The sequence below is a fragment of the Centrocercus urophasianus genome, unplaced genomic scaffold (assembly GCF_019232065.1).
Source record: "Centrocercus urophasianus isolate 14NV4802_14NV808 unplaced genomic scaffold, USGS_Curo_1.0 seq_18, whole genome shotgun sequence".
NCBI classification, from domain to species: Eukaryota; Metazoa; Chordata; class Aves; order Galliformes; family Phasianidae; genus Centrocercus; species Centrocercus urophasianus.
This window is the reverse complement of record NW_024884733.1, coordinates 5,291,927-5,318,365: the sequence shown is the minus strand read 5'-3', so window position 1 is coordinate 5,318,365 and position 26,439 is coordinate 5,291,927. Positions and strand designations below refer to the sequence as shown.

General features: G+C 50.2%; 1 protein-coding gene across 3 annotated transcripts; it reads left to right on the top strand.

Annotated features, from left to right (window-relative positions):
* Window positions 1-986: 986 nt before the first annotated feature.
* On the top strand, window positions 987-24,934 carry RXRG (retinoid X receptor gamma). 3 transcript variants are annotated; one of them, XM_042819888.1, is made up of 10 exons: window positions 987-1,186; window positions 17,487-17,746; window positions 19,640-19,784; window positions 20,318-20,497; window positions 21,866-22,026; window positions 22,485-22,614; window positions 22,883-23,015; window positions 23,772-23,863; window positions 23,943-24,048; window positions 24,696-24,934. In XM_042819888.1, exons 1-10 carry the CDS (start codon window positions 1,006-1,008, stop codon window positions 24,841-24,843), a joined length of 1,536 nt encoding a protein of 511 aa, XP_042675822.1. In that variant the 5' UTR covers window positions 987-1,005; the 3' UTR covers window positions 24,844-24,934. The 3 variants fall into 3 exon arrangements, with proteins under 3 accessions (XP_042675822.1, XP_042675823.1, XP_042675824.1); XM_042819889.1 differs by lacking the exon at window positions 17,487-17,746; XM_042819890.1 differs by lacking the exons at window positions 987-1,186; window positions 17,487-17,746 and adding an exon at window positions 2,122-2,210.
* Window positions 24,935-26,439: the final 1,505 nt, after the last annotated feature.

Genomic DNA, 26,439 nt, shown 5'->3' with positions numbered 1-26,439 from the left:
GCATCAGTTCCTCAAAGCCTCTAGCAGGATATGTCTCAAGATTGCTTTGCACTCCAGGACCTGTATGTTTTGTTGCCTTAAACATGGAGCAATTCAGGAGAAGAAGATGTTCAGAAACCCCTCGTGGGTCTGACTCATCCCCAGAGGAGCCCTGCTGGTGCAGGGTGCTGGGCTGGGTAGCGCATGGAGTACAGGATGGGACAGCAGGCGGTGCAGTCTTGCCCTCCCCCAACCCCAGTGATGTTGACACAGGCTGGAGTGGAGTGCAAGGAGATGAGTTCCTGAGATTATCAGTGCAGACAGGGAGAGGAATGTTGTTTGCTTGTAGCTCCTCTCCATCAGGACTGGCAAAATCCAAACACAGAGGGGAGATGCTGGTGGACACCTACGCATGGTCTGAGTGTAATGGAGATAAGCAGGCACAGGGATGAAGCCAGGGGATCTGACTGCAGCACAAGACAAATGGATTGCAGCACAGGCTGGCTGCCTTCTGAAAGCCTGCTGCAGACACAGGTCTGTCCAGGTCACTCACATGCAGACAAGGATGTTTCTCCTCATCACCTGCCCCCCAGGCACTGAGACAGCTTCACTGAGGACAAAGCTGGCTCTGCTTGGTCTCCACTGGACTCCAGCAGGGATGTGGCTAATGCTGTGTCCTTCCTAATGGCAAATGTTGTTGTAGAGCAGGTATGTTCACAGGCAAGAGAAAAAAGGCCAACTGGCAGAGAGAAAGCAAGAGAGGAGGAGGAAAGCTGAGCTGAGGGTGCTTGTGATGGGATGACTGTTATTTTGTGTGGTTTGGTTCCATCAGGAGCCCGGGTTAGAATCATAAAGGTTGTAAAAGACCTCTAGATCATCTAGCCTGTGTGGCCAGCCCTCCCCCCAGCATTGCAACACCTCAAAGGGACAGGAGCCCAAAGAGCAAACACAGGAAACCCCAGCCCTGGTCAAGGTCTGGGAGGTAAATTTGTAACTTGGGACAGATTGTGAGGATGCTGCTGTGTAATGCACAGGCACTCCTTTCTCTCTGATCCTCTCCTTCTCCAGCAGCCTGGTGTGGATGGGAGAGCTGATCCCAAAACTCCTTTCATGGTTGAGTCTTCTGAAGAGACAGGACGTGGGTTGGAAATGCAGCCAGGCATGCAGGCTCCTTATTCCCTGGAGATGGGCTCCTTCCCTCACTTCTGTAAGTCCTTGCTTTGTACTCAGATGAGTCTGCTGTGCACTGGGTACATATAGAGAGGGGTGGTAGGACACCAAGAGCTGTAGTGCTTGCCCAGCCCCGTGGCCATGCACCAGCCCAGGGATTGGAAAAGGGGCTGTGCTTAGGGGTGAGGGATGCAACGGCTCATACTAAAGGAGTTCTGGGGATTGGTTCATGAAAGGGTTACACATAGCTGTGATATTTCTATTTATTCTTTTAATGGAATGGCATATCTTACTGGATAAATATTGATTTTTGTTAAAAGGATTCACTGTGTGTGTGCATAAATGCATATACTTGCACATACATGTGTAAGGTGGGAGAGAATTCCACTGAAAGCTGTTGAAGTGGTCCAATTCATTTCAGATCTACTTGAAATTCGTGATCCTTGAGGTTCCTTGCAACTCGGGCCATTCTGTGTTTTGAACTGTACACGTATTTCTAAGTCACATGTGATTTAAAATGGCATCTTCTCTTGTTGCTGCCTTGGTAAATGTATGTCGCATACTGGGCACGTTGGTGATGGGTTGATGGTTGGACTTGATGATCTTAACAGCCTTTTTCCAATCTTAATCATCCTATATCGATATCAAATTTGATTAGCATCTGATGATCCATTATTGGGCTGATTCCTGTCTATCAGGTAAACCAGTGCTGGAATTGATTTTCCTGGCAGTTAATTATGGCTGCAGCAGTCAGTGGAGGCATCATTTCAGCCCAAGATTATGGGAGTAATTCCATTTCTTGACAGGGGTGCATGGACATGAAGGACAGAGAGATATCTGAGGCTCAGAGTCCTGAAGAGCTGATGTGATCTGCAAGATCCAGAAGGGCTTCCATCCCACTGGTCTGCTCTCATCTCCTGGGACAAAGGATTGCTGCCTGGTGCCAGTTCCAGGCTTTGTCCCCAGCCTCTGTTGTCAGGAGGTGACCCACAAAGGGCTCACTGCTGGCTGTAGCTGCCCAGAGTTGAAGCCTAGCGTGCGCTGCCAAAGCCACCTGGCAGGTACTCCTGGGTTAGCCCCTTCCTCTCTGCATCTGTCAATAACACAAGCAGCTTTCCCTTGCTGACTTTTCCCAGCTGACCTTTTTAAGCATGGCTGTGGGTTCTGCCCCATCTTCCCTTTGACAGCTCTGAAGGCTCACTCTGAACTTTGCAGCACAGACCAGATTCTGGCAGGAATCAGCAGCGTTCCATGGCTGTGGGCTTGCCTGTTTTCCCTTCCTCAGAGTTGAGCTTAGCACGCTTGGGACCACTTGTGAGGGACACTTCCTTTTCAATCAGTGGATGGGGTGGTCCTCCAGCAGGTGAAGCTTGGAGCTGGCTTTTGCACAAGGAAGAAATTTCTGCACTGAAGTCAGGGAGCCAGGAGATCAAGTTCTTTAACTCACTGATGGGGACAGGTTTCTCCTCTGCTGCACTTTGTGCAATGAGAGGGACCCCTGCGATACTAGTGGTACGGAAAGGGTTCTGTGTGCCTTGCTGAGGGTTTATTGCAGGTATTTTGAGTCTCCTCTTGATCCATCCCAGCTGATAACTCAAAGTGGCCTCCCAAGGCCTTTTCTCATTCAGAGAAAAGGCCAGAAGGTGTTTCGGACTCCTGCTTCCCTTGCTGTGGTCCTGCTTGGTTCCTGCCTTTGTTCCTATTGCATCTTCTAGCTGAGGCTGTTCAAAGTCTGAGATGCAAGTTGTCACTGCGTGCATGGTATGATGCCTGGCTCTGCTTTTCCCCTAAGTTTCTTGCTTATGCTAAGCAATACCTGACTTTCACACAGCTTCTGACACCCTAGGAAGGGGTGGTAAGGCAGCCCCTGTGAGAAGGGGAGATATGGCAGTAGAAATCTTGGGGTTTTATGAAGGCTTTACCTCTACTGCGTGGTATAGGTCATCTCACTATGGCTGTACGTACCTTGTCATGGGAGCCAGCGAGGTTAAAGGAGGATAGAGCAGTGCTGGGGATAGTGAAGGGGTTAAAGCACAGCCGTTCTGCCCAGTCAGTCAGCCTTGCCTGTAATAACCAATTAACAGAGTGTAATTGTGCAAATCCATATGTGGCAGTAATTACCAGGGAGATTAATGGATTCCTTCCTTTCTGAGCGGACCCCAAACCCCACTGCTGCTTGCCAGCATCCTCCTGCCACCCAAAAGGACTCAGTGAGGGGGGGCCCACAGGAGCTGCCCCATGCTGGGTGCTCTGTGAGGAGCCCACCAGACAGGGAGGCCCTTGGGAACTGCTCTATGCCTCTTGAAATACCCCTTTTCATCTGCCTGCACTTCCTTACGTGCAGCCTGGCTGCCTGGCTCAGACCTGGCTGCCCAAGGACAGTTTGTGCACAGCTCGCTGCGTGCCTGCCCTCTTCATTGTCCATTCATTCCCTACACCTCTTTTCCCTATTTAGCCCTAATTGCTGCAGAATATCATGTTTGTTTGTCCCTTTTTTTTTTTTTTTTTTTTTGCAGCTTTGTTGCTTTAGCTGCAATGGGTAAACCAGCAAACTGCTGCAGGCATAAGCAAGGTGAAGAGGGATGGCAGCCAGGAAAACAGGGCACTTTGTGCTGTGTTTGGGGTGGATTTGCAAATGAAGTTGCTGGAATTGTGTTGGGAGAAAATCATTCTGCAAGCAGGCTGGACCACCGCATCCTTTGTGACGAGCTCTGTTTGGACCTTATGGCTGTAGAAGCAAAGGGTGACTCTAGAGCAGGGGGCTTCTTTCCCCTTCATGTGCTCTTGGAGGTGAGAAAGAGAGCACTGATTTCCGCTGAGAGAAAAGCAGATGCACTTGGGGGAACTGCTCTGGGCTCTTCCACAGCTCTACCAACTATTGGCCACTCAAGCTGCAAAACTAACTACCCCTCTGCAGCCTTGCCTTGGCAAAATGTGTGTGCTGTTAAGTGGTGCGGGGCAGCTGGGAGAAGCTTGGCCCTGTGTCTGTACCAAGCCACAATCCCTGCTCTGACAGCTCGAGCAGGAGCTGGGCAGAGTGATCTCATGGAGACTGATGTGCCGGCCGTCTCGGCACGCACAGGGCTGCGGGTGCCTTGGGGCAGCTGTGCGTGCTCAGCCAGGGATGGGGAGCCAGGTGCCCTTTGGAGCCTGGGAGGGCAGGGAGCAGTCACATCGCATCTCCATGTCAAGCAAAGGTCCCTCCTCCTTGCTGCTGTCTTCATCAGGCCAAAATTCTGCATGAGGTGCTCGGCAAAGAGGTGAGCAAAGCTGCTCTCCAAGGAGGGCTGCAAGTGATGGAGGAGGCTTTGGGAAACGCTTGCCCTGGAGGTGATGGGGATGCACAGAGAGGTGCAGCTTCCTAGAGGAGAACGAGGGGTGTGGAGCCCTGGCAAAGGAGCTGCTTTTGACTCTACTTGGGTTCCTGGGAGCCAGAATGTCCTTTGCTTTTTTTTTAATCCAGAAAGAGGCATGAGTGCAGCTCTGGGCTATTGCTGACGGGAGATCTGTTTGTTGGAGAGCTGTGTCCACTGGTGTCAGCTGTTTAAGCTCTTCTATTTCACCTGGCCAAGGGTGCGTCAACATTCATCCTCCTTTGCTGCTGTGTCATCCTGGGTTAGAGGTTACGTGTGTAGATAGCTGTGATTTAAGGGATCTGCTGGTGAAATAAGCCAGGGTAGGCTGTGAAGGCAGCCTGCTCTGTGTGGCCATGGCTTGGCTCTTAAAAGCTGTCAAATTTCTTTGTGAAAACAGCTCTTGCCCAGTGTTGACTTCTAGCCTGCACTTGGGAATGGCATGACGGAATGTCTGTGGTTTCAGCCAGCAGGACAGACCCCATGCTGTGTAGATAGTGAGTTCACTGGTAGGGATGTAGTCTTTAGGTCTGCTGGAAGTGGTTGTGCCTAAGAACCCAAGATGCTAACAAACTCTGTGAAGTTTAAGATCTCTGACAGAGATGGCTCTGTGTTGGAGAAGCTGCTCTGCCATCCTCGGAGCTTGCTTTAATACTCAAGCTGCAAATTTTATAGTCAGTGCGCATGGATGCAGTGCAGGTACCCAAGAGTGCGTGGCTGTGCCTGTGTGAGCTCATTCCCTTGCTCTCCTCCTGCTGCTCCTTCTGCTCAAATAGATGGGGCCAAAACATGTGGCTGTGGACAGGCACTCACTGCTTCCTTCTCTCCCTTTCTACTGGGATAGGGTATAGAGCAGCTATTTGACGGTGCCAGCAAATGTCAGCACATGCCTCTGCCAACTCTTCATGCATTTGCTCTTTGCTGCTGTGCTGTCTTGGCTCTCTGCATGGTGTGGTCTGTGCTCGCCTTGATCCAAGGCTGCTCCTTTATTTGAGGCATGGGGAGTTGTAGTCTTAATCAGCACCTATTTGAGGGGGAACATGTGGCTTTCTGGAGGAAAATACATTTGAAAGGTGATGGAGGCTGTTGATAAGGAGAAGGATGCTCAGTGCTGCTGGCTCCTTACCTGCCCCTTGGCTGTGCAATTGCTGAGGGGAGCAGATCTCATGGGGCTGTTCTGGCTGAGCTCTGTGTTGTGCTTGTCTCCCTCTGGCTGCTGCAGTGTATGGAGTCCCAGGGGAAATGCTTGCAGAGAAGAGATGTGTGCATCTGTCAGAGCAAGGCAAAGCTGCTCAGTGTCCTGAATATCAAACAGCAGGCTGGTGGGCTCAGACTGATGTTGGCTGGTGTGCTGTTGGGCAAAAGTGCAGCTGTCTTTTGTTTTCTTGGTGGCCCAAATACATTGTAGGGTGAACTGAGGGGCTTGCAGTGTTCAGGATGGCCGTACTGATAGTGCTGCACTCATTTATAAGCTGGTGGTATTTGATTTTCTTCCCAAAGAATAGGCTGGGTCTGCTGGAGAAGAGTTAAGGAGCGCTATTCAGTGTACAGACCCTATTTGAGCAAGCCTGGTGCTGTGGCCTTGGAGAGAGTGTGGGTTAGAATGGGATGTGTTGGCCTCCACTCTGTGGCAATGCATAAGGGCATGGGATTGGGAAGTCCTATGACGGATGTCAACCTTCAGATCCTGCCTGCTGTGGCTGGGTCCTTGGGGATGGGGCTGTGGCTGATGATGGCTACTGTGCCCTCAGCCATAGAGTTATGGCTGCCAGCCCCTAATGGGATGCTGTTCCTCTTGGATGCCTCCAACCCTTCCTTCCCTGAGGAAGTAGCTGCTCAGAGCAGAAACAACCCTTGTTACCTTGAACTCAAAGATCCACGTTTGCCTGGCTGGTATAAATAGACCATGTGAGGCAGCCAGATGTGATGGAGATTGACAGGTTGTCTCTGGAGTTTTGCACTTGCTGAGGCAGGAGGAAATATAAAAGCACGGCTGTGGGGATGTGGTGGAGTGAGAACAGCAAATGAAGCCCCTGGCTGCACTGGGGCTGTGATGTGTGTCATAGGGGATGCAGGTGGGAGCCCTTCATGGCCTCATGCAGGCAGCAGTGCCCCAAAACCTCCCCAGCTTCACATCATGTGTAGAGGAGTGCTGAAGCAGGGCTTGCATGTAGACGATGATTTCTAAGTACTGTAGCAATGTGATAACAAAGTTTTCTTGCAGGGCAGTAACAGGAAGGTATGAAGTTCCCGTTCACCTATGTTAACTCACCAGTTCCCCCACGATCCCCAACCCCAGAGCAATGGATGCTTTTGACAGCAAAGATCCAAATGGCGATTTCTTTGCATCCACCTTCCCAGGAATATTTTGCTGCATGCTTTTCCATGACGCTCCACCACTGACCTTTCTGCTCCAGCAAGGGGGGCAGTCGGGAAGCACATAGGCAGTGATTCTTCCCCATACAAAGGCCGGGATTGTTGGCAGCTTGACGCCCTAGAAAGTGTCTAATTGACTCGACTCTCTCTTGCTGGGCTCCGAATGGATTTTCTGCCTCAGGATATCTCGGCGTTATAGTGGACCTGTTGTTTTTGCTCCTTGTGTGATATTAAAAAGTACATTGTTGGAGCAGAAAGCCTGAGTCAGAGCGGATGTGTGTGGAGAGCTGCATGCTGCCTTGCAAAGGACTGCCAGGGCAGAGGAGCAGAGTGTGGTGGGATCCCCTCCAGCTGCTTTTAGGAGCCAAAAAGTTGCTTGGAGCTTCTTAGAGAATGTCTTTTGGCTTGATGCTTAGATGACAATATTCAGAGATGGGTGGATGGAAATCTGTGTGTTTACTGCACTTTTTAGAACTGATTTCTGTAGCTTTGCTCACTGCAGTGCAGGCTTGGCTCTGGGTGCCCTTTGGGCTGGGCAAAACCTTCTTCAGAAGCTTCTGTCACCCTGCCTTCTGGCACCAAATTCTGGGATCATCTCACCTGCATCTGTGTCCAACAGCATCCATGTGGGGAGGTAATTCCTGGGAGGAGTGGGCAGCTGGGACCTGCACCAGCTAAGCTGCTGGAGGAGCTTAGGCAGCCCTAAGAGGATTCAGTGACACCGCTGATTAGCATCGAGGGCCTCGTTATGGTGGTGGTAATTGAACGACTCCCAAGGTTCAAACAGACTGGGAATTATCTGCCTCGGAGGCTGTATGGGACGGGGTTTTCTGCAAGGTAGGCTGTGCCCTGCGTGATGCTGAGGATGATGCCTGCTGCTCTCTGGATCCTGAGCTGCAGCAGGTGCTGGCCTGTGGGCAGGGGATGCGTGGCAGGAGGCAGCTGGGGAGGAGGAGAGGGCAGGCTGTGTGGCTGCAGGTGAGGTGGTGCTGTGGCCCGATTGTGCTGCCACTGGTAATTGCATTAGCCTGGTGGGGCTCCAGGGCTAATTTCATTAGCTTGGTGTCTGTGGTTATTGCTTTGCTAGAGGGTAGCGGTGAGAAAGGGCAGGGCTGGGTGGGGAAGGGCTGATGCAGGAGCTCCCTGCCTCTCTAAGGATCATAGTGGCTGAATTGACTTATCCATGTCACTGTGATGGGTTGATGGTTGCACTAGTTGATCTTAGAACATCTTTTTCAACCTTTATGATTCTGTGACTCCGTGCCAGTACCAACAAGTATGGCAGATAGATGACACTGGGACGCTCCATTAATAAACCTAGAGAAACTCTGCTTCAAGTCCCTGTTCTGGCCTGGGGGAGGCATCTGTGTGTCCTCCCCAAGAGTTGTGTGGGGAGGGCTCATGGACACCCAGTCCCCTGCTGCACCTTGGCTGCTGTCTGAGGGGAGCCTCCACCTCTGCCACCCACACCTGTGAGCATTGGCTTTGAATGCCTACAGCTCCAAAGCACTGTGATGGGAGAGAGCTGCATGTGCAGTTGTAGAGTTAGGAGGGCTGCAGCCTTTTTATTTACATCTGCTGTTTCTGTAAGTATGACCATGGTTTGCCTCTGCCTTTAAACAGAAACAGGATAGGGGAAAGATGGGATTCTTGGTCATGTTTGGGGGTTTCCTGGCTCAATCCAGTGTTTGGAGAATGGTAATCATATTTAGTCTCTTCTTTCCTGGTTCTGAGATGAAGTGGGATAAGATTATTGCACTTTGGACCTCCACTGTTTAGGTTTGGCTCCACAGACTCAAAGGCTGGGTGAAGCTGTGCTAAATCTTCTGGATGCTGTCCCAACACATGCTGTGGTACAGTGACTGTAGAAAAATTATGGGCACCTGAGAAAGGCAGGGCCCAGTGCCATGTTAGCATCTCAGCTGGCAGGAACCAGCACTCTGCTCTGACCGATGGCTGTTGGGAGCACTGTGTGCCATCTGGGTGCAGTGTGGCAGTGGTTTTCCTTCGTGGCAATCATAATGTATTCTTCTACATAACAGAAGGGGAAAACCAGAAAACCTTCAGGAGCACAAATGGTGACTTCTGCTGTGTCTTGCAGAAGCTGAGGTCCCACAGCATTTGTCAGGAGAGGATGAGCTGGTTCCTGGAGCCTGTCATAGACTGAGCTGTATACAGGGGCTGGAGGCTCTCCCTACCCCAAACCCACATGTTCCCCAAAATGAATTGCTTGATGCTTGCTTATCTTGATGAGGGTTTTCTTTTGGAGGTGCTCGGTGTGTATGTGCTCTGCAGCACTAAGCACTCACTAACCCAGATCTGCTAAAAATCAATAAGGTAATCCACTTACAGCCTGGGACTGTGGCCTTTTTAGGGAGCTCAGGGCTGTTTTGTTTTCTCTCTCATTTCTTGTAAACTGGAAGAAAGGAAAAAGGGACGGGGTGCTGGCTGAGCTGCGCTGCACTCGGGCTCTTTGCTCTGGGCAGATCAATAAAAATAATTCCCTACTAAAATGTCATTAGCGTGGAATTAAAGCTGCTGAGATCCCGTGCTGTGGGTAAGAACTAACGCTGCTGCTAAACTCAGCACGCTGGGTGCTTAAAGCGCAAAGCAGCTTTGTTGCTCACACCTCCTGGTCCCAGGGCAGCCAGATCCATCCTGTGCAGTAAGGGCATAGCCTTTGGGTTTCCCTGGGCAAAGAAAAAAGAATGCATTTATGAAGCAGACTGTTTGTTGGTGGGTTTTTTGATTGAGAAATGTTTATCAGACTTGTTGCAGAGTAGTGAGAGGGGGGGAAGCTTTTCCTGCTGAGAAATCCAATTTTCCATCTGGAGATGGGAAGAAGCCACCTTGCATCCCACTGCTCTGCTGCTTTCTGGGTCTCATCTGCAGGGCCAGGAGCATCCCTGTAGCACTGTGTGTGACGTAGCACTGCCTGTGTTAGTGCCCTGTGCAATGATGTGGTAAGGAGGCTGATGTTTGCACGTGATGCTTTATGCAGTGCATGTGAGCTTTTCTTAGTTATTTTGCCCCTTCCAGCTCCATCCTATGTTTCCTGGGGTGGCTGCAGTCCAGCATCCTGCAGCTGGATGCTGAGAGTGAAGATGGAGTGAAGCATCTCACGGGGCAGGAGCATGATGCTCCGTGCCCTGCACAGCCCTGTTCCCGAAGCACTCAGACAGCATCCTTTTTGCATGGCAGGAAAACACCTCCACATGGCTGGGGCCGGCATAACTAATGGTCTGCATCGAGCCTTCACTGGTGGGAAAGCAGAACAGCCCCCTCCTTCTTCACGACGCTCCTCCCCTAAACAAGTCAACCTCCCCTCCACCTCTTAATTTCTGTTCTGTACCAGAGCCAGCATGCATCCAATTGCGTCTTAGCCGAGCGGTTATGCTACCGGGACGCTCTGCCGTGAATTCTCAGGGAGCTCGGGTAGCTGAAGGCAGGAGCCGGCCCTGAGCTGCTGGGAACGGGAGCGAGTCTCATCCCGGCCGACAGCTGTTCAAAGCAAGGATGGGACCGAGGGAGGAGGCAGCTGCCCCGCAGCCCTCCGAGAGCCCCCGCAGAGCCGTGCCCCGAACCGGGCGGGCAACACCGCGCTCCGGGCAGCTTTGAAGTGAGAGGAGACGGTCGTGTTTTGAAAGGCGAGAGATGAACTGAAGATTAAACATGTATGGGAATTATCCTCACTTCATTAAGTTTCCTGCGGGTTTTGGCAGTGAGTATTTTCCTTGTGTTTGCAATCGGTGCCTGCGGGGTGAGATAGAGAAACTGATCCCGCAGTGGGAGCGCGGGGAAGGAAAAAGGGACTTTAGAAATGTGTTTAGCCTCTCCTGTGTGTGGCTGTAACCTCCAGAGCCTGCGTGCTGCTGGTTCAGGTTGTCCTGTGATTGTGGAGTGGATGTGTTTGTGTGATGAGCTGAACCTATTGACTGAAAGGACAGGATCTAACTGAGGAAGCATCTTTCCAACTGCATTTTTATTTTTATTATTGGGTTACTAGAGGAAAAGAAACATCCAATGCTCTTTCAGACATAAAACAGCCCCCATCCTGGCCCAAGGAAACCTACAGAGGTTTATTTCTGTGCCCAGTGTCTGCTTGCTGCCCTACCTACATGGAGCTCTGTCAAGTGAACTGAATGAGGCTGGGAACACAACAGGGCTCTGCATGCTGGTGGGGTTGGAAGCAGCATTGGTCCCCTCCACACCAGCAAGACCCTACTACAGAAACCAGATCTGCTCTTAGGAAAAAGTCTGTGCTGTTCCAGAGCACACTTATTGTCTTTATCTGAAGTGATTTCCCTTATCCTAACTTGAGGGGAATGAGGGGGGGATTAATATGAAGGGCTGTTGGATGATGTCTCTCTGCTGGAGATGAGGTTTGGGCAGGGGTTGGTTTGCATGTGGGTTGTTCCCACTATGTATAATTTTCTGTCTTGCTGTGGATGCTCGCCTCCAGTCATCCTCCATGTGCAGAGAAGTCACAGGTATAGAATCACTTAGGTTGGAAAAGACCTCTAAAGTTATCAAGCCCAACCACTGGCATAGCTCTATAGTCAAGTCTAACACTAAGCCATATCCCTAAGCACCACATCTACACAACTTTTAAGTAACTTGTAGGGATGATGACTCCTAAAAGTGCATTTTTAGCCCGTTGCTACAGGAAACAGACTTCTTGTTGGAGAAATCTATTGCTCACTGGCGTTCTTAAAGAACAAGAAAAGCAAAGCCAAACTCCTATTGCTGCAATAGGAGTGAAACAATGGAAATGTTGTGTTTAATTCCTTGAGTATTACGAATATATGAGGAGACATTCAAACTGCTCTTTGTAGGAACCAGGCACAGATCCCTGTAGGGATAGGGGTCACAGTGCTGTGCAGAGCATTTGGGAGGCTGCTGGGTGAGGGATATGAGAGTAAGAGGCATTTCTGCTCCACCAATGGAGACTAAGGCACCAAGCCAGCATCACAGCTGCAGTTCAATATACCAGGATATTACCTTTCATTTAAAAGTGCGTTTAACTGATATTTTAACTTGGTTTAGAAAAACCAAGTTTGTGTCAGAGAATGGATGGACACACTGCTAATAAGCATATTATTTGCAGTAAGGAAAAGAAAGCTCTGACTGTGTAGTACTGCAGAGGAGAGCAGAGTAGTGGTGTTACTTTGGGTTAGTCACACTTGCACATCCAAAGTGGGAGAAGTGATTTAAGCAGATGGGTTTGCCTTCTCAGCCTGGGTTTTAGGAACACAGAAAGTGTTTCAAAATGTGGTCTTTTTCCCCAGAAGGATGCATTTCATCTGGTGCCCTGCTCCCAGGGCATGGAAAGATGCTGTGCTGGTTTGTCCCCTCTCGGAGCACTCTGGCACAGTTGGTTAGGGACAAGAACTAACTTGGCTCCTCCACAAAGTCTCTTTTATGAGTACTCATGTAACTTGGCCTGCAGCCACACCACCTCTGCCTGCAGTCTTGTCAGCTCTCCCAGGCAAAGCAGGGTTAGACCGGGTTGCTTGGTGGCTTGGGAGAGCTGTAGAGGAAAATCTGTGCTGTGGGCTGCATGTTTGGTTGGCACCCTTGATGGGCCCAGTTTTTGGGACCTCTGGGCTGCTTTTCCTTTAGGTGCCACAGCTTGCTATGTCCGAACCTGCAAGTCCTTATGTGAGCGTGGCAAAGGGGTCTCTGACCCAACAGGAAAATGTGTGAAAAAATCCAGCGACTGGGCAAACTCCTGCAGCCCAGTGCAGAGGTTTTAGTTGTGAACATGGGAAAAACCCATCCTCAGTTGCCTTCACAGAGCCATAGATCCTGAAGTCCTTGAGATGCTTTCTGATGGGGACTTCTCCAGGAGCTCAAGGACCACTGTAGGAATTCACGTGCATACTTTTTTTCTTGGTGGAATCTGTGCTGGAGATCCCTCTGGTCAGGTGGGAAATTTGATCAGACCATCACATAAAGCACTCCAAGCCTCAAATTCAATGACTTCTCTTTCTTTGGGAATGGAAGAATTTTTATATCACTCTCATGCACTACGTTGGTCACCTGGGGGATGTGATACCTTGTTAGGTTGAGTGAGGCTTGAGTCTTTATTTTAAATACCTGACAAGCAGTTGCTAAGGGACTCTTTGGCTGGGAAGATCCCCATAACATAGAAATACCCTGCAATGAGTGGTTCCCATCAAAGTCATGGCAAAACGTGTGTTGACATCTGTGGGTTGTTTTCCTTCCTTCCCCTGGCTTGGTTTCTCGAGGAGGAGAAGAGCATGCGATTACACCGCAGGTGTGTGTTGTCTAAATGTCTTTGGGCATCTTGAACTGCGAACACACCGTTCAATTTCAATCAAATCAGACCGAGATCTTAAAGTGGCACCTGATGCCAAGTCTGCCAAGCTGCAGAATTATAAAGGTTGGAAAAGACTGAGATGATCTTGTCCAAACATCAATCCAACAAGCCAGGTGAAAGCCTCATGTGCATCCACCAAAGTGCTCCTTGGGGGCTAGGTTTTAGGTGGCCTTGGCTTGCAAAGCAGCAGAGGAGTCGTATAGCTTACAACCAGAGCTGTTGGTGGCAGTTCTTTTCAGCACCCAATGAGCAGAAGGAAAATCTTGCATGTTCCTCTCTCATCTTCTGCAGATCCCCACTGAAGATCTCTCTACTTGCCTCCAAAACTTTTTGTTCCTCTGTGATGTTAGCTGTCAGGGGAAGGCTGCATTATTTATTGACTTGCAGAGCAGAAGGCAAAGATGGGAACACAAAGGTTACTGAACCTTAAAAGCAAGACAAAACCAATAACCTTTATGCTGGATATCAGCATGGGGAAACATGCTTGGACAGTTATAAATATCACCAGAAAGGGAGTATTTTTTTGTATTAACTTCCATATTTAAATAGCAGCAAAGATTCGATTCCAGCTAACAGGGAGTCCTTGCTACATAACTGCATTTCATTTCAGTGTTTCTCACAGGTATGTCACTGAGAATGTTGTCCCCAAGGACGATCCTCCCTCCAGTCTGTCTCCCATACACCCCATGTTCCAGTGCTGAAGCCCTTCCCTATTTGGTGTTCTTGGGTCTGTGGAGGAGAGGGAGGCAGCACAGCTCACACCTCTGATCCTTCATGCCAATCTCTGTGCTTATCTGGGGCCTCAGAAGCATAGGCATAATCTTTGCTATTCATACAGTTTGTTCTACCTCTTGATTCTCTGATGCCTAAAGAACAAGTGGAAAGGCTGAAAGAATGATCATCCCTGGACTTGCTATTTATCTGCAGGTCTCAGGAGGTAGGCTTGCCCTAGGCACTAGGTGCCTAGGTAATAGATGGATGGTTGGATTAGATGATCTTTGTGACCTTTTCTGACCTTTGTCATTTTATAGCTTAGTGGGCATGGCAGTGGTAGGGTTGGCAGTTGGACTAGATGATCTTACAGATCTGTCCCAACCTTAATGATTCTATGGTTTCATGGGCATGGTGGGAATGGGTTGGTGATTTGACTTCATAATCTTGGAGGTCTTTTCCAGCCTTCGTGATTTTATGATTCTAGATCATAAACACAATGATCTTTCTCTAATTAGCATGGGCACCTTTCTTCTCCTGGCTTTGCTGGACATTAGAGCTGAAGAGGCTTTAATCAGTGCAAACTTACAACTGCTGCAGTGGCTATGAGGTAGTGTGTAAGGCTTGGATGTTTTTAGTCTGTGTTCTTTTTCCACTTTTTGCTCAAACACAGTTGGTGAGATTGGTGTCTCCTGCTGTTTCTTGGGTGAAAATCAAGATATCTTCATGCGTAGCAGACTGGGCACTTCTCTTCCTGCTGCTCTTGCCAAGGCTCTTGTGGTCACTTGTATGCTCTTATCCTTCCTTCCAGACATGATCCAGCTTTCCCCTGGGAAGTGCTCACAGCCCAGATGTTCTAAGCCGGCTTCACTGAGCCAGTGTTAGCCGTGGAGTAGCGTTCTCCCAGGCCCAGGCTGCTGAGCACTGATGTGTGGGCTCTGCATCTGTGCCTGTGATGGAGATAGCATTTCTATATTCCCATTTCTATGAGGCTGTTCATGCAAAGCTCCCACCCTTGGCCAGGATTTTGCAGTGGTGGAAGAAGCGAGGAATCAAAGCTATGCAGTGTCCTTGCTTATCTCCTCTCCTTCTGATGCGGGGCTGCCCTGTGCTCCTCAGGGCCCCTCCGGAGCCAGCCGAGTCCCCAGCGCTGCATGTCATCTTGCATTACCTGATGGGCAGGCTGCAGACCCACTGTGGACTGTGTAAATGTCACCTGGGTTGGATTCTGACACAGAAGCAGCCGTGGCTGGCATACTGGGCTGGCTCCTGGCTCTGTGGTCCCTCCTGTGTCATCCCACAGATGCGTCCCTGTGGAGCAGCTCCTCCCCAGAACCACTGCAGCACAGATGCTTCTGTTCATCCCCATGTGATGGGAGAGAATATCTCGAGGGAAGTCCTTGCAAGACTTTTGAGTTAGTTTCAGCTGGGAAATGCGTGACACAAATAGTATTTTCTCCAGGATCACTTCATTTAATCTTTCCAAACCATATTTGGCACAAATTAACGAGACCTGTGATCTCTATTTATGCTGTCCAAGTCAGCCTGGGTCCTGGGGAAGGACTGGAAGTAAAAAAAAATCCCAGACCACTGCTTTGGTTTTTTTGAGTAGGATTTGTATTGTAATTTATTGTGGTTAGATATAGGTATTTGTATCTGGAAACTGATGGTTTTGGCCAATGTATTTGTCCCAGCTTCAGAAGGACAGTTTGGCCAGTGTGGGAACAAATGCATTGCCTTTGGGGGGTGTCCTTGGCCCTGGCATTCTTGCCATGAAAACAAGTATGCCATGGGGCTGGCTCTGGAAAGCAGTCTTCTTTGCCAGAAAGCCTTCACAGAATCACAGAATCACAGAATTGTAGGGGTTGGAAAGGACCTCCAGAGATCATCGAGTCCAACCCCCCCTGCCAAAGCAGGTTCCCTACAGCAGGTCGCACAGGTAGGCATCCAGGCAGGTCTTGAACATCTTTGCATCTTCTAAGGCTTGGATCCTTTCTAATAAAGAACAGTGTTTCCCTTAGGTCTGGTGTAAAAACGAACAGAAAAAATACCTTTCCTGTGAGTCCTTTCTTAGTGACTTAAATTTTCTATGTGATACTTTGAAAACACCCTTTTCTGTGTTATGGAAAAGGACGAAGAATTGTCCCTCTTCTCCTTAGCTACTCTGGTGTGGAAGACCTCTGCCCCATCTCTCTTTTAGTGGCTGATTTCCTAAACTGAAGAGTTCTGAAAAGTATCTCGCTGTTTAAAGCGATGTGAAAGGCAATTTGTTTATAAGCTTGTGTATTGATGCTGGGGAGGGGCCCTCCAGCAGTAGGATGGAGCCCTTTGCCTGGGCACTGCCTCCAGGCCTTCTGCTGCTGTGGTTTTGCTGGCTTCCTCTTGCCTCACGTTGCTTTCCACTGGGAGAACTGATCCAAAAAGCCAAAGCAAGAATTGACACAGACCTTTTCTCCCCCACCCTCTGCAGAATTAAGTCTGAAGTGGGTTGATAACAGCAGATCGAGTCCTCCTTGACTCTGACAAATGTCTTTAATGTTATTCAGCAAGCTGACCTTTTCCCGTCTTTACTGTGCATCTTCCCTTTGAATCAGATTTGATTGTTACTTCAGGTAAAATAACAAACACTGTCACGTAAATAACTTTGCAATAATGTTAAAAGGATGGGGAGGAAAAAAAAAACAATAAACAGCACAACACCAAACCTCTGCCTTAACTGCAAACGCAACTGGAACAACCATCCTCTTTGCCAGCTATGGAAAACCAACTGTGTGACATTGCTACACAACACCTTGCCTTTGCTGCTCCAGGGAATGGTTGCCTGTGTTGAAAATCCAGTAGAGAAACAATGGCTCATTGAAATGTTAACGAAAGCCAATGCTTACTAAGGTTGCTAAATTCTAGGGAAAGGGGAAAAAAGATTGTATACATATCTTCAAAATGCAGCTAGACCCTTTGACATTGGTGGGCATTTTGTGTCAAAATAATCTCTGAAGAGGGAAGATGGATCTTGTAGAGTTGAGTTTCTTGACTCCAGCGTCTTGAATTGGAACTGGAGGAATGCGTGAAATAGCATGGTGGAGAGGTATGTGGGTGGGAAGGGAAGAGCTGAGCCTTGGGGAGAAGAAGATGAGCCATCATGGGACGTGAAGGAACGTTGCAAAGCACAGAGAGCTGTGTGGGTTCCAGCCTGGCTGCTGGGGATTTCTTGGCTTCAGAAATGCTCTCCAGCCTCCAGAGCTGGTTTGAACAGCAAATGTGAGACCTCGGGGAATAGAAAGTCAGCCTGAGGCAGGCAAACAGCAGTGCCTTTTTCCAAGTCAGCTAAGGCACCAACGCAACGCAAGAAGATTTGATTATTAAACATTATCTTCATAATATGTTTTGTTGCTGTAGGTAATCTTATTTCCTGTACCATAAACAACATTTTGCTCTTTCCCTTTATACAATAAGGCATGTTTGCTTGGCCAGCATCTAAGTTGACACAAGCAAGGCAGACCAGCAGACCGCTGTACAGGCAGGCGCATCCACATATACCTCATCTCTCCCTGTAGATTCCCCTGTTCACGCCAGCTCCACGTCTGTGAGCCCATCATCCAGCCTGTCAGTGGGGAGCACAGTGGACGGACATCACAACTACCTCGAGGCCCCCACAAACGCCTCCCGGGCGCTGCCATCCCCCATGAACACCATTGGTTCTCCAGTGAATGCGTTGGGCTCACCCTACAGGGTCATTGCATCCTCCATTGGCTCGCATCCTGTTGCTCTGTCCTCCTCTGCTCCGGGCATGAACTTTGTGACCCACAGCCCACAGGTATGTAGATGGGCATGCTGGCTTCGTCCTTAGTTCCTGGTGCTCAGAGGCTAGGTGAGGACTGAAACTGAAGGGTGTGGGCTGGCTGGTGGGGAGTCCTTGGTGTATTTTGTAGATTTGATGTAAAGAACAATTGCCAGCGTGTGAATCTTCCTGATTAAATCACGTTGACACAGAAGATACCTGTTTATATTTCACAGTGAGGGGGGGAAGATGATTCTCACATCTTATCTTATATAGAAGCAATCCCCTCTGCTGCATCTGTGGCCATATGGGTAATTATTGAAATACATGTACAGTATAATAGGAAATAGTCATTCCCATTCCTCCAGAAAAAGGCTATCTGCTATATTTCATTACATGGAAAAGATGCAGACTTTCTAGAGAGACAAATGTTAATGCTAAATGCCAGCCACGCAGTCCATGCTGCGTGCAGACTTTGCCTGAAGAAAAATGAAACGCTCCCACCCTTACTGCCTGAGCTCACTCAAGGGCTGAAGCTCCTCTCCAGGTAAAGGGGGATCCCCGGGGCTGGGGTCTGTGTCCCCCAGGGACAGGCTGGGGGCTCTTTGGGTGCCTGTGCAGGGCAAGGACCCTCACACCACCCAGCTGTTTCCCATTGACCAGGCAATTCCCATTGCTCATGATATGCCAGGCAGGTGCTTGATGGTGGCGGAGCTGGTGGCAATGCTGGCTGCATGGAAAACTTTTCCTCTGGGTCTGGGGATGCTCCAGGAAGCAGTTTTCCCCAGTCCAGGAGTTTCCCCATGTTACCAGCTCTGAGGAGAGTTTTACTCACGTTGTCTCTAATTCAAGGAGACAGCTGGGCTTTGGGGATTTGGCAGGGAGGCTGCTAATGGATTTGGGTTCAAGTAGTTGTCCCAAATATCATACATGATTGCACTTAACCTGCAGGAGCCAAAGCTTCTAGACACTGATGGCTAAAACTGTCCCAATTCTCCCCCTGCGTGTATACTGTTATTGTCTGTGAGTGCAGCAGAGAGAAAAGAAAGGTGATAACTGAGCTCTGGATAACATTTTAAACCACAAAAAGTTCCTCCTGACTCAGCATCTTGGCAAGAAGTTTGCAAAGTACCAAAGGAGGCTGCGTGCTTGAAGGGAAGGAAGGAGCTGAGTTGGTGGTGAGAAGGATGAGCTGATGGTGGTTTTGGAGAGATGTTGTTTTGCACAGGCAGCTTGAGAAAAGACATGCTCAATGGCCCTTCATCCTCACTGCCCTGCTGACAACAGCTCTAAAGCAAAGAATTATCAAAGGAAGCCCTGGGCAATGTCAGCCTTTGGTTTCTGATCAATTCAGTTTGCAGCCTTTAACTTGCAGCAGCCACGAGCAGCTCCTGGGAATCTCAGCTGGAAGCTCTGGGCTGTTGGCCTGCATCTCAGTGCAGCTCGTTTTAGATGTCCTGCTTACTCCCTTCTCAAATCTGGTAACCCCAAATCTGCTCTGTTCTCCAGCTTGTGATTGAGTTTGGAGTCCCAGGGAGGCACTGGGATTGCCACGTTTTCATGCAGATTTGCACATTGTGAGCCACAGGCAGCTTATGACCAGCATCCCCCAATGAAGGAGGCAGGATCCCACCAGTGCTGTTGTTCAGGGGCTGTAACTGAGCAGCTGAGGGTTGCTACCTGCCATTTTCCAACTCTGCTTAGCCTTTCCTTTTGCTTGCAGCATCAGGGTGAGATAAGGGTTGATTTTTGCTACTCAGCTTCTGCTTAAATCCCTCCAGCTGGATTCACCAGAGCATGTTGGTCTGCCCACGGGCTGTGGACAAGCTTTGGGATGAGCCCAGTCTGAGCACTGAAGAAACACTCAATCTGAGAACAGTTTCTCTGGGGTACAGAGCTGAGCCATCTCTTTGCCTTCTCCTTTTACAGCTCGATGTGCTCAACAATGTCAGCAGCTCGGAGGACATCAAGCCCTTGCCAGGTCTTCCGGGGATTGGCAACATGAATTATCCATCCACAAGCCCAGGTTCCTTAGCCAAACACATCTGTGCCATCTGTGGGGACAGGTCCTCAGGTAGGAAGTGTCCTTCCTCAGGGAGGGCTTTGTACAGTGACAGCTGCCCTGATGCCCTGAAGGCTTGCATAGCAGTGAATGTTGTCATCAATCAGTGAATGCTAAGGTTGTGCTGGTATCACAGGGTTCATGGCTGGGTCTGGCTTACTTAAGGGCAGACTCTTCTCTAGGTACCATCTCATTTCATACCTTTAACAAAGGTAAAACATGAAAATCACGATGTTCTTGTTTACCTGTGCTCTGTGCTAGCTTCTTTGTAGCTGTTCTCAGGTTATTTCTCCTGCCCAGAGTCCTGCAGCCTGGATGAGCCTGGCAAACCCCACCATGTCAGTGCACCCCAATCTTGGCTCCCATCCCTCTGCTGGGATGCAGATGGATACGGTCTTTCCTTATAATGGGAAAGTGATAGCACAGCATCACCCCATCCTCCTTGACAAACCAGCCCTGTCAAGTTGACTTCCTGCAGGCTCTTCCTTCACCTCTGAGGTCAGTCTGAGCTCATCCACACTGACAGCCTGCCCTCACCTCCCTAGGGAAGCACTATGGGGTGTACAGCTGCGAGGGCTGCAAGGGCTTCTTTAAGAGGACCATCCGGAAGGACCTGATCTACACCTGCCGTGACAACAAGGACTGCCTCATCGACAAGCGCCAACGCAACCGCTGCCAGTACTGCCGCTATCAGAAGTGCCTCGCCATGGGGATGAAGAGGGAAGGTACACACGGGCTTGGAGACTTCTTTATGTGTGTGCTCTGGGCATGCAGCTTTGGCCCATTCCCCATAGCGCGATCAATTCTGCGCTGCCCCAAGCACTGAGGGAGGCTGGGGGTTGTATAAGACCAGGCTTGTTACAAAAACCCAATCTCAGGCACTTCCTGCCAGGTGCAAAGTGGTTTGGAGGACCATGGAGTCGATGCGACTTCTCTTCACAGAGCGTGAAAATGCAAACCCCAGGCTGCTGGTTGGCAGTGTGAGGACAAACCTGTGCTGGGAGCATGTAACATCCTCCTCCTAGCAGCAGTTATCTAACTGAGGATATGAGGAATCGAGCTCTCAGGCAGCCTTAGGGCTTGTTGGAGGCTTGCAGAGCTGTTCCCTTCCTCAGCATCCTCTGTCCTCCTCCCATGGGACTTTTATCCCCTCAGTTTCATGGAGATGCCTTCCCCACTCCTCCAACTGCTGACTGCTCAAGGGGAGAAGTCATTAAGTTGCTCAACAGAAAACACCAACATTTGCATAACAGGGGCTGGCTTTGTATCCAACTTCTCCCCAGTGAACCTTTATCACTTCATGGTTATAAATGCCAACAGCTCTTTACTCATGACTCGCCCAGCCCCCCACCTTTCCTTCAGGGCTTACTCTGCATTTTGGTACCCCAATACTGTCATACTGAGGCAGTGATGCTGGCTAGCAGGGCTGTTCTGCTCTTTTGGTACTCTTCTCCCCAGCAGTGAGTTAAACTGATGTGACACCTGCTGGTCACTTGCCTTTCCTTTCTCCCAAAGCAGGATTTTCTTATGGGTTTGTCAATACAAAATTGGCATAAGACTTGGAATGCTGTGTACACATCCTACATTGACCTGTCCTCCACACACCCAGCAGCCCTGGGGGTGAATAACTGATACTTCGCCCATCAGCAGATATCTTGGGAAATGATAGAAGAGTGGGAGAGCTCCAAGCTTGCAGCAGGAGGGGCTCCCTGCATCAGTCCATGCCATTATAGACGTGGAGGCCCCAGTTTGGCTCAAGAATTAGGCATGCAGCAAACCTTAGTGGCTGGGAGATGGAGTCCCTCCAGCAGCTTGTGACCACTGAGCTCAGGCTGCCACCTGGAGGCATTACCTCCTTCTTCCTCTCTGCTGGAGTTTGGAGGTCAAGTTTGGAGACCACCAGTCTGCAGCAACCCCAACGTTATTGGAGGGTGACGAAGACAGAGCGGTGATTGTGCTTTGGTTGGACCTACCTCAGAAGTTATCCATTTATTTTCTCCTTCCAAGAGAGTTCCTCAACCAAGAGGAAAGGAGATGCTTAGCAAGCAGCTGAATGCTGCCCGGGTGTAAAGAGCTGGTTTTTTGTCCCTTAGCTGTGCAGGAGGAGAGGCAGCGGAGCAGGGAGCGCAGTGAGAATGAAGCTGAGTCCACGAGCGGTGGCAGTGAAGACATGCCTGTGGAGAGGATCCTGGAAGCTGAGCTGGCAGTAGAACCCAAGACTGAGGCATACAGTGATGTGAACACAGAGAGCTCAGTAAGGGGCTCTGTGCGGTGTCAGTAATGTCACACAGCCTGGGATGACAGCATTTGAGATGTGATTTGAAGGGACAAAATCCTATGCGTGCTGGGGCTGCGCATCTCTGGGCGCAGATTGTCTGCCCCATGTCAACCAGGGCTGATGTGGGATGTAAGATCAGCAAGTCCAACCCCAACCCACTCCCACCATGTCCCTCAGTGCCACATCTCCACTTATCTAATCTGAATCTCCTCTGGTGCAACTTAAGGCCAATTTGGCTGAGGAGAAATAATAGTAACAAAAATTTCCTCTCACCAAAAATGCGCAGCTGAGATAACTGGCAGTGTGATCACTTTGTTTGTGGCCCTGAGTATTGCTAATGTGATTTGATGCTGTGTGCAGAGTGGGTGGTGACTCTCAAAGATTTTACATTGATTAGTTCTCCCCTTTTCAACCCAACATCACTGTTCCCATAGACAAACGACCCTGTCACCAACATCTGCCACGCTGCTGACAAGCAGCTCTTCACTCTTGTTGAGTGGGCCAAGCGCATCCCCCACTTCTCCGACCTGACCCTGGAGGACCAAGTCATTCTCCTGCGGGCAGGTAATGTCCCCAACCTTTGCTCTTTTCCTGCTATCCCCATCCCTTCTCTGGGTTGTGAGTTTGTGGGGAACACGACCCCCTGAGCTGGTCCATCCCTGCTGTTGGGGCTGGCTTGTCCCAGGCCAGGATAAATGCTTGGCAGATAGTATAGATAGGGCGCTGGGAATCTGATGTTGAATCAAAGGGCAGAAACCAGCTCCCTGCTCTGTATGGGAATGATGCTTGGCTGGCAGCTGCCCTCTTTATCCCACACACCTCCCTCTTGCAGGCTGGAACGAGCTGCTCATCGCATCCTTCTCCCATCGCTCTGTGTCAGTGCAGGACGGCATCCTGCTGGCCACAGGCTTGCATGTGCACCGCAGCAGTGCTCACAGTGCAGGCGTGGGCTCCATCTTTGACAGGTATGTGGCCAGCTTGTCATCCCCAGCAGCAGGGCCCTGCAGGCTCTCTCCCCTTCCCACTGAAAGGGAATCAACGATCCCTTCCAAGTAGTGATATTCTATTGTTCTATGGAGAGCTACAGCAAACCCAGGATGATTTGGGGAAGAATTAGGGGACATTTGATGGGCTTACGAAAACCACAACGGAATGTAATGAAAACACCTTGAAAGGGATTTGCAGCTGCAGAAGCATCTCTGTGGGTGGGTGTGTTTGTGCAGGGGGAGGCTGCTTCTCTGCCCTCCCTTTGAAGCTTTTGCCATAACTGGATCTAGAGCTAATACTGATCAGCAGAGCTTTAGCTAGCAGAGCATTAAGCCCCAGCTTGCAGCTTCTGCTCATGTAACAGCCATATATGTACTGTCTGTGCCATGTCTGCTCCCAGCCCAGCAGGATATGGTGGTGCCACCCTTACAGAAGTGGCATGCAGAGTGCAATGTGGAGGAACACCCATGTGGCTTTCCTCAAACACAAATTGTTCTTTGTAATTCCAGCAGAGCACAGAGCCCATGTGCAGAGCAGAGCAAGAATGGAAGTAAACTTAATGCTCCTGCCTCTGGGTGCTGCTGGTGCTCATATTAAAGAGCAGTGGGTGGCATTGCTGTCCCTTACAGCCACCTCTCCCTGCAGAGAGGAGCTGGGGGGATTCCCAGTGCCCATCCTGGATGATTTCAGCCCCCATTTCTGACTGTCTGCCCACTCGTGTCCCCCACAAGCAGAGTTTTGACAGAGCTGGTGTCCAAAATGAAGGACATGCAGATGGATAAGTCGGAGCTGGGGTGTCTGCGAGCCATTGTCCTCTTCAACCCAGGTAAGTTGTGGAGCTGTCACGCACCATCACCACCTCTCCCCTGTGCCACTGGATCCCTGGCAGTGACTCTCTTGTCCAGACGCCAAGGGCCTGTCCAGCCCCTCCGAAGTGGAGTCGCTGCGGGAGAAGGTCTACGCCACGCTGGAAGCCTACACGAAGCAGAAGTACCCCGAGCAGCCGGGGCGGTGAGTATCCCCTCCGTCCTAGGGCTGAGTTAACCCCAGCGAGGAAGATCCGCAATACAAAAACAAACCACCGCCCGGGGTCGCCCCGCTGCCGGACCGCAGCCTTTGGGATGGCGATGGATCCCTCCCATCCCGGTACAAGCCCACCCTCTGCTGGCTGCCATGCCGCAATGCCGCGCTCCGGCCCAGGGGCCGCCGGGTGCAGCCGCAGCGTCCTCGGAGATGTGGGGAGAGACGAGAGGGCAGCCCTCCCTGCATCCCTGAACCAGGAGGGGAGAGGTGCTCCATGAATGGTTGCAACGGCAGAGAGGAGATGCGAGTCACCGGTTCGAGTGCTTGCTTTAGGGAGAAGCCGGGTTTTACTTTATTTCTTTGATCTTCGAAACATACGGATGTAAAATTCCTTCCCCCTTTTCTTTCCTCCCCTTTCCTTCCTTACCCTTACCCTTCCCCCCACCCCCCACCCCTCACCCCTCCTTTCCTCTTTCCTCTTTTCCCATCCCCACATTAACATGCCCTGAGTTGTAGGATGGATGACTCCCCAAGGTGCCTGGGTGTGCTGTGCTCTGCCCTCCTCAGCTCAGGCTCAGAATGGGAGCGTGCAGCCAGTGCCTCCCTCACCCCTCTGCCTTCTCTCCCCTTTCCAGGTTTGCCAAACTCCTCCTGCGCCTGCCAGCACTACGGTCCATCGGACTGAAGTGCCTGGAGCATCTCTTCTTCTTCAAGCTGATCGGGGACACCCCCATCGACACCTTCCTCATGGAGATGCTGGAGACACCCCTGCAGGTCACTTGAGGGTCCGGTCCCCCCCACCATATCCCCACACAGCTCCCACTCCTCCTCTCCGGGCTGCAAGAGCTGCCCTCCACCCTCTGCTCCTCTTTGGTGGGATTGTTGTGTCTTTGTACAGCTGTAAATCGTCCTCTTTAACTCACCTCGGTGGGATTGTTGACCCTCTGCCCAGCTAACCACACACCTCCCTGTACAGATAATTGCTTTAAATTATTTTTTCACTCTCAATAAAAGTCAACAACAACAACAAAATAATATATGAGAGGTGCTGGTTGGAGCCTGCAGGGCGGTGTCCTGCTTTGCTGTGGTTATGGTTCGGGACTGGGCTGAGGCAGAAGCATCACTTGGGAGTATTGTTGCCTCTGCTGATAGAAGTCTTCCACCAGGATGCCACATAGCTTTGCTTCTTGCTCCTGCTAAGCAAAGAGCTGCTTTGAATCAAAAATAATTCGTCTTCACATCATGCAAAGAACTCTTGGATATATATTTTTTAATCATCTCAAATTTGAAGTGACTTTGTTCATGTCTTTTTCCTTTCCTGAGCTGATCCCCATCCCTGCATGGCCTGCACTGGGAGCCAGCTCTCATTCTATCCACGGGTTGTACTGCTGGGGAGGCAGTGCTGAGTGCCCCATGGGATGCAGAGGTCACAGGGATGAGGCAGGGCAGCAGAAGGGAGAAGTTACCTGGGAGTGTTATGGTTGGGGTGGAGAGGTGGACAACATTTCAAACAGGCTCAGAAATCCCACTTTGGCTGCTCTTAGAGAGCACCAGGCCTGTTTACAAACCATAGTGTTTTGGAGGTTGTTACAGCATAAGCTTAGGTTTTATATTTCTAAGATTTGATGGATCCTGTTCTCAAGGTTTTGTTTCCTGGTTTCTTTGGTTTTTCTACCTTTCACACTTAAAACTTGCTATTCAAACCCAAATCTATAATCACACTCATCTTTAAGCAAAGCTTACAGTGCACAAGCAACTCCCAAACTCCAGCTGCGCTTCCCCCAGCCTGCATGGCAGTGCCAGACCTGCCCATCACCAAAGCTAACCAGAGCCAAATGAGTTAAAGACGTGAATTTGTTTGATACTTGGGGTTTATCCTGGTGGGAAAACGCCCTCCCAGGAACCCAGCAAAGCTGCCTTGCACTATTATTCATAAAACAGGTGTAGTGTTAAGTGATCTGCCCCTTCTGACCCGTGCATTGCGGTGCGCTGAGCTGCAGCAGGGCTGCGTCTGTCCGCCTGACAGATTGCCACGCTGCGGCATGGGGAGCATCGGGGGAGAGAGGGAGGGATGGAGGGGAAGAAAGAGGGATGCAAAGCAAACAGTTTGATAAAGCTCCCACACAGGGATGTGATTAGTTCTCCGGGATTTTGCTGCGAAGAGGAAGGAGAACCAAAAGAGCAGGAGAAAAGAACAAGATGATAGGAAGAAATTCTTTGCTCGGAGCGGTGAGACGCTGGCAGTGCTGCCCAGAGCTGTGGGTGCCCCATCCCTTCAGGTGCTTCAGGTTTCGCATGGGCCCTGGGCAGCCTGAGCTGCCAGGAGGCAACCCTGCTCACAGCAGGGGGTTGAGGCAGGATGATCTTACAGGTCCTCTC